General features: G+C 50.4%; 1 protein-coding gene across 1 annotated transcript; it reads left to right on the plus strand.

Annotated features, from left to right (window-relative positions):
* Positions 1-1,350: 1,350 nt before the first annotated feature.
* BAG2 (BAG cochaperone 2) lies at positions 1,351-11,440 on the plus strand. Its single transcript, XM_006072881.4, has 3 exons — positions 1,351-1,665; positions 8,570-8,679; positions 10,001-11,440. The coding sequence occupies exons 1-3, from the start codon at positions 1,553-1,555 to the stop codon at positions 10,411-10,413; spliced, it is 636 nt and encodes a 211-aa protein (XP_006072943.1). The 5' UTR covers positions 1,351-1,552; the 3' UTR covers positions 10,414-11,440.
* Positions 11,441-11,596: the final 156 nt, after the last annotated feature.

The raw sequence follows: 11,596 nt of genomic DNA on the forward strand, positions 1-11,596 counted from the left end.
CTGAGTACTTACATTTGTCAGCTACTATTCTAAGCACTTGAAATACATCAGTGAGCAAAAGGAAGCCCTCACCTCCGCAGTGGGGCACACCTGCGGGCGGTGCTGAGATGAGGAAGGAAAACAGCCGAATGAGCTGAGAAGGACCGGTGGGGGCGGCCGGGGAGCGGGGGCTTGCTGTTCCTACTAGAGCGATCAGGGTCCTTAGTGAACTTGCGCAAAAGCCTGAAGGCAGGGAGTGAGCTTATCCGGACATGCAAAGTAAGGCTAGCGCAGGCAGCTGGAGACAAGAGTCCTCTGAGGCCTCTGCTGAAGGCCTTGGCTTTTACTCATTTCACAAGTGAGGAACCGCTGAAGGTTTCTGAGAAGTGCTGTGCTGTGCCTTATTCTGGATCACTGTAGCTGCTGAGCTGAGCACAGACAGTGGTGCAAAGAGCACCAGACCAGATGGGAGGGCAGGGCTGGGATGCTGGCCCAGTGGGGAGTGAAGACGGGCCTGGGTATTCTCTGGAGTTGGAATCCACAGAGTCTGAGGTGTGAGAGAGTCCAGCACATTTACAAAATGTCTAAGGATTCCAGGTTTGTCATGGTACGATAAAACGTCTAATGAGGCCAGATGACCCCCTACAACAGTTGTGAATTAGTATTTAGAGTTCAGAGGAACTGGGATCTAGCCTTTGGGGCCTCATCTCTGTTCAAGTACCTCGACTTTGATCTCAGATTAAAGGCTAGGCTCCAGCCTTGAACTGTTATTATCCCCTCCGTGTACTGCTGGGCAGAGAGCCACGAGGAAACGCGAGCAAAGGCCCCGGCCCCGCCACCACTCTACTACTCCCTGACCTTCACAGTGGCCGAGCGGCCTCCATGGTCTTAACAGGAGGTTTATACAAATGGGGCTTGAAACGGCCTTAAATAACAATCATTTCACTCGAATTCCAACCAGTAGCTTTTAAACAGAGAAGTCATTACAAATGCTTTCATGAGAGTGGGTGTGAAAACGGTGAGGTTCACCTTGCCCCCTACACGCAGCTGGACAGGAAGGATTTTTGGCTTCTGCTCTGTCGGCTTCGCTGTTGGCGTCCAGACTCCTGTTCTCACCTCGGGAAGGTGCCCGGGAACCACGGCTGCGCAAAAGAACCCTTCATCGCGGCGGAGGGCCCCGGGGCGGGGCGAGGGCGGGGCTGACGCGAGCCCGCCCCCGGGCGTGGTCGGGGCGGGGCCCCGCGGGCCAGTCTGGGTGGGGGCGTGGCTGACGCGAGCCCCGCCCCTGCCATGTTTGGGGGCGGGGCCTCTGCGGTTCGGGGCGGGGCGAGGGCGTGGTTGGCGCGGGCCTCGCCCCCGGGGCGAGCTCGGGGCGGGGCTGGGCCTGGCGCCACGCGGAGCCGCCCCGCCGCGCCGCCCCCGAGGCAGCACGCGCGGTCGGAGCCCGGCTGCCAAGCTGTCGCGCCCTCACCTGGGTTCCCCGGCCCCCGACTTCGGGTTTGCGGGCGGCGCGTCCGAGGAGACGGCTGGCGCGTGGGGACGGCGGTGACCTCGGGCCGCCCGCCCGGCGCAGATGGCTCAGGCGAGGATCAGCGCTAAGGCCAACGAGGGCCGCTTCTGCCGCTCCTCGTCCATGGCCGACCGCTCCAGCCGCTTGCTCGAGAGCCTGGACCAGCTGGAGCTCAGGTACGCGGGGCTGGGGGCGCGCGGGAACGCAGCGGCGGGCGAGGGCGGAGCGGCGGGGCAGCCTCAGCCCCGCGGAGGGCAGCGCGGCGCTGGGTCGGCGGGGCGGCCCCCCAACCCTTCGGCGGCTGGCCCCGAGCGCCGGGACCGCGCGACCCCGAACAGAGGAGGTCGGGGGGACGTGACTTGAGACGACGGCCGTGCCGCCGCGGAGCTTCCAGAACCTTCCGCGTGGGGCCAGGTGTTTCCGGCCCACTCCCCGCCGCGTGCGGTTTTAGGACCGGGGCCGGTTAGTGGTTTATGTGCTGGGCGACCGAGCTCTTTGCAAAACAGAAAAATCCGTCTGGCCTCAGGCCCGAGAGCAGCGGACAGGTGTCTCCCCAAGCGGCGCTCGGCCTCTCCGGGCGCCGTCCCACTTTCCCGGCCGCCAGACCCCGAGCCGCAGCGCTCCCTCTCGGTCGGGGTGTCACTGTTGTCAGCGTGTCCCCTCCCGGTCGGGGTGTCACTGTGGTCGGCGTGTCCACGGCGGTCAGCGCGCAGAGGGAAGCTCTGGCGACGAGGGTCGGGCCGAGGTCAGCGAGGATGTGACTTTGGAGCAGGGCCCAGGGTCAGGCGCGCAGAGGTTACCACCGGTCAGAAGGAGCTGCTGTCTCCCTTAAGGCTTTTAGTGCTTTTCTGAATTTGAGAAGATGCAGGAATCTGAGTTCCTTAGATTTTCCTGAAAACCTGAGAGCCTGTTTTGCCAGTTTTCCCAGAGCGCATAGTGCCTCACCCCGGCTCTTTACCTAAATTCTTTCCAGGCTGTGCTGTCAATTCCTATAGAAACCGGTGCGGGGACACTCCTTAGTGACAAATGTAGTCACCGGCTTGTATAGGATTCCTAAGTAATTTGTAAGGAATTTGGGAAATAATTTTTCCTCTAACAGTGAATGAAGACTTCTATGTACTTCCTGTAACTGTTTATTGTCATTGAAGTTCGTGTAAATTGTGTGCAGGTGTAATTACAGGCAAATCTTACCAAGGCGTCCAAAACTCCCTAAAACCATAGGGAATTTTTCCCATAGTTACCAGACTCTGAGTGAGCAAAGGAGTATATGTAAGACAAAATTTTAAGAATGGCTGCATATGTGCTTTATCTCAAAACAGGACAAGGGGTCTGTTTGCTAGTAAAGTACATTAATAACCAAATGAGGCACTTATTATCATTTATTAATATTTATGTTGACTTTTGTCATTTATTGTATAGTTCTTTTTATTATATTATTACAGAAAGAAACAATATCTTCTCAGAAAATGAGACGCTCACCACCACGATTTCATGGAGAGTGACAAGGGTCCTTCTCCAGCAGAAGCAGGTGAACAGGCAGAGCAGTTCCTGTGGACGATTTTATGTAGCAGTGTTAACAAGTGACTCAGCGTCTCTGGTCTCAAGAACTTTGAGGGCGTGTTCTCAGCCATTTCAGGGGGGGCTCTTCCCTAGCTGGAAAGAAAGGATGTTTTCTTCCAGGCTCGGGCACAGGACACAGTTCCTTTCTTGAAGCTGAGTTACTGTTCTAAGACTTGAATTGATGCCTCACATACGGCAGGTCATCTTTGAAAGGAAGTTTCTTGTTTGAAATATTACATTCTAGGGCACCCCACTCCAGTGTTCTTGCCTGGAGAATCCTAGAGATGGGGGAGCCTGGTGGGCTGCCGTCTATGGGGTCGCACACATTGGACACGACTGAAGCGACTTAGCAGCAGCAGCAGCAGCGCTTCCTTAATGTGAAGTGAATTGTGATTACCGTGTACAAGTGGTTAATCACTTGCTGAATTAACCCTTGAGCTGAGACTGATAAATGTGTGTTCAATTGTTCATTTTAAGGACTTTTCTAGTTTTAGACTGATGAGCTTTGCTTCTTTCTTTTAAAAAAAACGTGATGCTAACAAAGTTAAGGGAGTGTTTTGGAAGGCTAAGTACAAATAGAGACGTTTATGAAGGCACATGGGTCATGGAAGAGAGTGCTGCACTGTCAGAAACTAGACTAAGGCCCAGAAGATCAAGTTTAAAAAGAAAAGGAGACATTCACGTGTTAATTAATACTGTCATTTAATTTCATGTTACGGGTGGCCAATAAAGCAGTGTTCTAGGCATACTGAAAATTACAGACTGGACCGAGAGGTCTGGGTTTACTGTCCCTCCAATGTACGTTTTGGCAAAGACTTTCTCCACATGAAATCGAAAACAGAATTCTGCTCAGTGCTTCATGACCTGCCATGTGAACTGGTGTCCACGGTGTTTAAAGCGCTTTCAAATGTTTGATGGCATCTGACAAATCGCTGAAGAAACTCCAGTTGTTTCTAATGGGTTAGCAGAAACTAGACCTCCTTTTTTGCTTCCTCCTAAAAAGGTGATGTCTTTCTCTACGGGTTTTCGTGACCAGTGCAAATGGCCTCTGATTTTTCCATTTGTCAGTGGCTCCAAGCACTTTGCTCATGATTGTTACTATTTTAGCAGTGAGCATAATTCATAAATGATGCCCTCCAACAGGTCTTTTGGTTAACCAGCCTGACTCTACAGGTCCTGTGCCTTTTGGGAAATTATGTCACCCTCATTCTCCAAGCGGGAAATTGAGGCTTGAGAAGTTAAAAGAGCTCAGGACGAGTGGCTGTAGAGCTTAATGCTTTATGCCTGAATTTTTTGAGTTACTATGTCATATTTCAAAGTGTAGGAATAGTATATGATTTTACTGAAAGACGTGAAAATTCCACTTAGATCTGGATTTAGATCAGGGGCTGTTGAATGCCATCTCTGCAGGGTGTGAGTGGCCCTGAAGCTCTGGCTGGTGGTGAAGATGCTTGGGCCGTGGAGAGCAACCCAGGAGACGGACGGGACGGGGAGCCGGCTGTTCTCAAGTGTCCGCAGAGCGGCCTCCTGGCGCCAGGCCGCCAAGGAACAAGGGAGGGAGCAGGGGCCGGGGTCCTTTAGCTGAGTTTCCTGCTGGGCTGACCCGACCCCCGGAGCCAGAAGACAGCACCCCAGTTAATACTGTGTCAGAGCCTGTAATTTAAAAGGTCACTTCTCATAAACTGTATCATGTGAACCTTCCAAAACCCCCAAGGCAGGAGGACATCCATTATCTCCTTTAGCAGCAGTAAAGGTCTAGAGGGACTGAGCGGCCGCCTGAGGCCGTCCTGCTCAGGACTAGCTCCTGACCCTAAAGCCTCGGCCCGTTTTAACACCAGTCTCTCAGTAGTGAGTGTTCCTTAACTGTTTGGGTGATGATTAGGAGCCTTGTTACTTACAATCCTGAGTTCATAATGCTGAGTGCAATAAAACACCCGGAAGCTGGTGTTCACGGCCCCAGTTCTGGGCATGTGCTGCATGCGGTGGTCCCTTGCTGACTGCAGGGATTGGTCCCAGGGCCCCTGGGTACCAGAAACCAGGGATGCTCCGATTTTTCCTAGAAAATGGTGTAGAAGTCAGCTCTACATATTCATAGTTCTGTATCTCTATTAACTCATAATTTAGTCTGTGCTGTCAGTTGGTGAGTTAATCTGTTTACCATGTTGACTTCATTCAGTCACACGTACCGTCTCATGATCTCTGTGTCATAAATTAGGAAACTGAGGCAGAGAGAATGTCAGCAACTGCTCGAGGTCACTCAGCTAGGACGCAGCAGCGGAGCTGGTCCCGCACCCAGCCCGGGGCGCCTGCGGGGCGGCTGGTGTGTCTCCCAGCACCTCGTCCCCTGGTCCCCGGGCTGCCGAGACCAGCTGAGGAAGCACACACTCCAGATTTTGTCCTCACGGAACATTCTGAACAGTTCCTCCGTAGTTAAAGCTTAGTTGTGATCTCATGCAGAGAGTTTTCCAGGAGCACAGCCCAGGCCAGCCTTGCTGTGAGGATCGGTTCTTTCCCAATTTGGACACATAGCTCTTGAAGGATCTGCTAGTAAAAACAGAGCTGCCCGCTCTGCCAAGGAGCATTGTCAAGTGATGTATTAAGAAGGTGAAGGATAAAGTGAAATGGGCTAACGCTCTTGTGGGCAAAGTTCCAGGAGAAATCACAGAAAGGCGGGTGGGAAATATTTGAATATTTAGTAATTAACTGTTCTAAAACTAATGCAAGGGACAGAGACAAAAAGATGTGTATACGAGTTGAATTTAGGGCTTCCCAGGTGTTGCTAGTGGTAAAAAAAACAAAAACAAAAACAAACCACCTGCCAATGCAGGGGAGGTAAGAGACGCAAATTCAGTCCCTGGGTCGGGAAGATCCCCTGGAGGAGGGCACAGCAACTGACTCGTGTTCTTGCCTGAAGAATCCCATGGACAGAGGAGCCTGGCGGGCTACAGTCCATAGGATCACAAAGAGTTGGACACGACTGAAGAGACTGAACACAGCACACGTGAGTTGAATTAAGACCAATAGCTGATAAACAGTAACAAGATGACTTAAGCAAACTAAGTAGAGGTTCAGCTTTTGAAAATACTCATTTGGTTGCACTGGGTCTTCACAGCAGCACACGGGCTCCTCGGTGTTCATGGCAGCCCACAGCATCTTCAGTTGCAGCGTGTGGGGTCTCGTTCCCTGGGCAGCAGGCCAGCCTGGACCCCCTGCACTGGGAGCTTTGGAGTCTTAGCCACTGAACCACCAGGGAAGTCCCAGGTCCAGCTTTTTAAAATAAAAAACTAAGCCAGTGATGTAGTGCATACACTAGACAGATATAGTTCTGAACACCTCAAGGGAGAGCAAGGAGGAAGTTGCTAAGGAAACCGTTCTGCCAAAAGGACTGGCTTTTGAAAAAGGATCACCCAGTGGCCCTGGGCCAGGGATAAAGAATGTTCAGGAGGTGAGGGGCAGCAGATGAGAGGGCCACGCTGCCGGAAAGCCCTGGGGGTCTACGTGCTGAAGAATGGAATTGTATCTTTGCTGTGAAATGAAGTTTACATAAAATCATATATTAAAAAGTCTAGAAAAAATAAAATCTGTTTTTCACAGGGAAAATGCCTGGCAATTTCTAACCTTGGGAGAAAAGTTCCATCCAATTTCCTCTATATTTGTTTTCATTTAATGACAAAACATCTTTATATGACAGATTTATTAAATATTTTTTCTGGAGTGTCTCCTTTCAAGCCATTTTCTTGTTAACAACTCCATGAACATACTATTATAAATTATTATCATACTTATTATTATACTTCTTTCGAGTAACAATTCTCTCTTTATCATCTTATATTTGAATACAAACTCAGGAGTGCTGGAAAATTCAGCTCTTCTTTCATCATCATCTCCTTTACTAGTGACTCGTGTGCCATTTCAATACTAGAGTCACTTTCGTAGCGCGTTTCTTGTTCGTGCTCACCCGACCCGCTTCGTGTGGCCCAGGCTGAGTCTGCTTGTGTGGAAGGTGTGAGCGCGCCACGCTTGCCGCTGGAAGGCCGCCTGATGCGTGGTCACTGTCCTGGAGAGTTCTCGTGGTTCTGATTGCTTTCCAGCCACATTTGTCACACAAGGTTCTTACAAGCTCTGTGCTTCTACTGGCTCTTATAAGCAGAGTCCAACATATATTTAGTATCCTGAGAATCGAAACCCTGTGACTTTACAGTGTGTTGGTGCTATTTTGGGGGTAACAGGTGGGTGCCTGTAGGGGAAGAGGCCTGCGTGCGGCTTGGGCGGGGCAGGGACCCCCTTGTATGGCAGGAACACGTGCTAGAACACGGCCGTGCCCAGGGAGGTGCCCTCAGGCTGATCTGAAGACTGGAGCTGGGTCTTAGATCTATTTTGCATAAGTTGGTGACTTATTTACTTGTGGCACTTCAGACACACAGGGTTCTGTTTTCTCTCTGATTTCACAGCCTTGTTCTTTAGTCACTGGTTGTGTATCTGCAGTAAGTGAATGTGTGTCTAGGTGGCGGTGGGGAGGGGAGTTGGGGCAAGTGGTGCTTAGGAATCGATTTCAGAGGCAGACAGTCTGCAAATCATTGAGGAAAAGATGGATTTAGGGTAGATAGTGTTGGGGAAGATGGTTCACTATTTGGAGAAAAAGAAAACAAAATCCTTATCTAATCATAAACAGAGGTGGATTCTGGATGGATGAAGACATGAGTATGAGAAAAGGGAAAGAGTAAGTTAATAGGAGATGCAGGCAAGTATGTCCCGACCTCAGGACGGGAGGACCCTGAAACAAAACTTCACTGCGAGGGCCAGAAGGCAGAACAAAACCAAGGAAAAGATGGGTCTGATCACTTCAGAGTAAGGCTCTGTGTTCAGTGAAGGACATCCCAGATACAGATTATATGGGGTTGGATGGGAGATAACTCAAGAGGACAGTAACCCCAGTTTAAAAAAGAAAGAGCAAAATAGGCAACGGCTGTGAACAGGCTCACAGGGATACAAAGAGATGTCCAAAATTATCAGCCGTGAAGAAACACAGATTAAGTGCTGACACACCGCTTGTCAACTGGGGGACGCGAGTGCTGGTGGGCTTCCTGGGGCCCGGGGCGCCCCGAGTGGCTGCTCTGGAGAGGCGTCCCCAGGGTCTCAGCTGTGCCACTCTGGTGTGGGCCTGTCTTCAGGGCCACGAGGGGACAGGAGTCTCGGGTGGGTGGTGAGGGGAGCTGGGGGCTGGGCAACAAGGGAACCCGAGAAATATGCTGCTGAGTGAAGAAGCAGTGACGAGTAAACAAGTACAGATTTTTATCTACAAATAGAAAAGCACGAAACAGAATGCTTGCCCTGTGAGCAGGGAGGCAGCTCGGAGCCACGGGGCAAGTGGATGAAGAAGGAAAAAAGTACAGAATAGGAAAGAAAAAGGAGTGAAGCGTCAGGGGCGTGCCTCGATCATCCTGACAGATGAGCTGGACGGAGAGGGGGACGGGGCAGGCGCACGAGGCTTCCATGCACTGACTGTGTCCCTGCCCACAGGGTGGAGGCTCTGCGGGAGGCGGCCACGGCCGTGGAGCAGGAGAAGGAGGTGCTTCTAGAGATGATCCACAGCATCCAGAACAGCCAGGACATGCGGCAGATCAGTGACGGTGAGCCCGCCCGGGGCGCGGGGAGCGGGGCGCACAGAGGACAGGAGCAGGTGGGGGGAGGCGTGACGGGGGTCGGGCGCCCCTGCAGCCCCTTTTGGAGAGAGGGCGGGCTGCCCCGGGGAGGCTGGGTGTGCCCCCTGACCGCCCCCGGGTCGTGGGGCTGGTGTGCCACGACCCTCACACGGCCTCAGTGGGTCAGCGTCTCCTCCCCTCGTCCTGGCCAACCAGCAGTGAACTTGGAAGGCGTTACACAGAGCGGCGCACATTTCTTGTTTCCAAATAAGCAGTGAGAGATTGACCCAGCACCCTTCTCGTGCTGGCCGAGACTCAGACCACAGGCCGAGTTGGTCGGATGGGATGAGGTCAGCGCCTCGTTTAGGGCCAGCCTTTCTCCCAGGGTCTTGGCTCTGTTTCCTCTGCCAGAGCCGGGCGCGGTGTGCTCACAGGCACGGGATGTGCCGCCCAAAACATGCCTCTGCCATAATGATTACTGGGGCTGGTCATTTTTGAGAAACCACAGGCACAGGAGCAGCTCTGGAAATAGCCAAGGTCACAGTTTTGTAAGGGAAATGTACATTTACACTTCCTAAAGGAAACCTCTGCTTATAAGGGGTCTCCACGAAAACCTCACCTCTGTGGTCCTCTTTCTGGGACCCTCGAAACTCGCCTCTCTCCCCATCTCTACCTGAGGATGGAGGCCTGGGCCATCTCCAGGAGTTACTGTTTCCCTGGGGGTCTCATGTATACATGAGGTCTACACGGTAATAAGGTTCTGGTTTTGTTTTTGCTTGTTAATCTGTCTGATTATAGGGTCTCAGCCAAAAGCTCAGAGAGGCAGAAGGAAAGTTATTTCCTCCTCTAGTGCACATAGTCCTGTAGACACAGGGCACGATTTCCTGCTCTGACCAGCACACCGCCCCAGCCTCTGCAGACACGATGACCACGGTAGTCACCTGGTGTCCAGGCTGATCCTCTTCACTGTTGATGCTGTTCAGTCGCTCGGAGGACTCCTTGTGACCCGATGGACCGCAGCATACCAGGCCTCCCTGCCCTTCATCATCTCCCTGAGTTTGCTCAGACTCCTGTCCACTGAGTCAGTGATATCATCCAGCCGTCTCATCCTCTGTCGCCCTCCTCTCTCTCCTCTTGCCCTCAGTCTTCCCTGGCATCCTAAGTTAATCTTACTGCTAACAGTATATACCTTTAAGAAATGTATAGGTGCTCGCAGGCTAGATATAACCACACACAAATGCCTTAGTGTTCTTGACATAGATGTAGGTGTGTCTTATATTGATTGATATTTCAAACTTTTTATGATTAGGAGAACGAGAAGAATTAAATCTGACTGCGAACCGTCTGATGGGACGAACCCTGACTGTGGAGGTTTCAGTAGAAACAATTAGGAGTCCCCAGCAGCAGGAGTCCCTCAAGCACGCCACGCGGATCATCGATGAGGTGGTCAGCAAGTTTCTGGACGACCTGGGAAACGCCCGGAGTCACCTGATGTCGCTGTACAGCGCGTGTTCCTCCGAGGTGCCTGCGGGGCCAGTGGACCAAAAGTTCCAGTCCATTGTGATCGGCTGTGCTCTCGAGGATCAGAAGAAAATTAAGAGACGACTAGAGACCCTGCTTAGGAACGTTGAAAACTCTGACAAGACCATCAAGCTGCTGGAGCATTCTAAAGGAGCTGCTTCCAAAACGCTGCAGCAGAACGCTGAAGCCAGATTCAACTAGTGTTCAAACCTAACAGTCCTTATAAACAATCATGTAAAAACGATAAAGAACTATCTTAAATGATAATAGTTGTGTATGTCATATATAATTCATTTGATACTGATAGTTATTTCTGAAGAACAAAATATCTCAGTGTTGTTAGTTTTGTGAATAACAAAATTAGAAATATTTTGATTACCTTTCTAGAAGTTTTTAGATTGAATTCTTGTCTTCTACTAGGATCTAGCACCCCCTATATATCTATATTTTACTATTCTGTGGATAACAGCATGTGGGGAAACGAGTGCTTGGCTAGGGGCAGAAGCATTATGGTTATCTCCTGGACTTTGTCTACAGACACATGGGCACAGAGGGCTTTCGGCTGACCAGACAGCCTGTTCCTAAAGCAGCCACACAGTGACTGACCGCGCCTCTGCCGTGAGCCCGGCAGTGAGCTTGGAGGGATGGGAGGGAACCTTCGCTACATCACATCACCCTCATTCAGCAGGTTTTTAGTCATCTGTATCAAATTATTTTGAACTTAAAGACTTACGCAACTCCTAATATGCATTTCTTGGTAAGACGTGAAAACATGACATAAGATGGGAGACTCCACCTCTGATTTTGCCACTCTACTACTTCATCCACTTTATCTGTTTCAAAATGCATCATTTCTTTAAAGTTTTAATCATTAAAGAAATATGTTGTAATTTGCCTTTAAAAAGAAAAATGCTGTTTTAAAGTTTGCTTTTAATTCTCAACCTAAAAACCTTTATCCTGTGTAGTTATACAATTTGCCTCCCATTCCACTTACTGAACGTTTAGGTGGTTTCCAGTTTGTTGGTTATCAATGCAACAGATTTATGCACACCGAGCTTTTCCCTTCTTTTGTTTCCGATTTTCTTTATATAAATTCCTAGCAACTGGTTTTACTGAGTCAAAGGGTGTATGCATTTTCATGGCTTGATATGTTTCCAAAGTTTTTTGTATGAGAGTTATATCAATTTATATGTCTTCAATAATTAAAAAGTGGCTGTTTCACTGAAAACTTTTCAGCATTGAGCATTTTTCCTAATATTCCATATGAAATGCCTTTATTTAGATTGCATTTTGTTCACTAACAAGGATAACCAGTGTACTGATGATTCTTTTGGCGCAACTATAGACGATCTGCTAGTGGTTACTGACACACAAACTTCCCCTT

This window comes from Bubalus bubalis, chromosome 2, assembly GCF_019923935.1.
Source record: "Bubalus bubalis isolate 160015118507 breed Murrah chromosome 2, NDDB_SH_1, whole genome shotgun sequence".
NCBI lineage: Eukaryota > Metazoa > Chordata > Mammalia > Artiodactyla > Bovidae > Bubalus > Bubalus bubalis.

Excerpts from the sequence above, each read along its gene's own strand:
- BAG2 (XM_006072881.4), top strand. The coding sequence starts at position 1,553 with ATGGCTCAGGCGAGGATCAGCGCTAAGGCCAACGAGGGCCGCTTCTGC. Across the intron at positions 1,666-8,569 it reads CTGGACCAGCTGGAGCTCAG|GGTGGAGGCTCTGCGGGAGG; the intron begins GTACGCGGGGCT and ends CCCTGCCCACAG. Across the intron at positions 8,680-10,000 it reads CATGCGGCAGATCAGTGACG|GAGAACGAGAAGAATTAAAT; the intron begins GTGAGCCCGCCC and ends TTTTATGATTAG.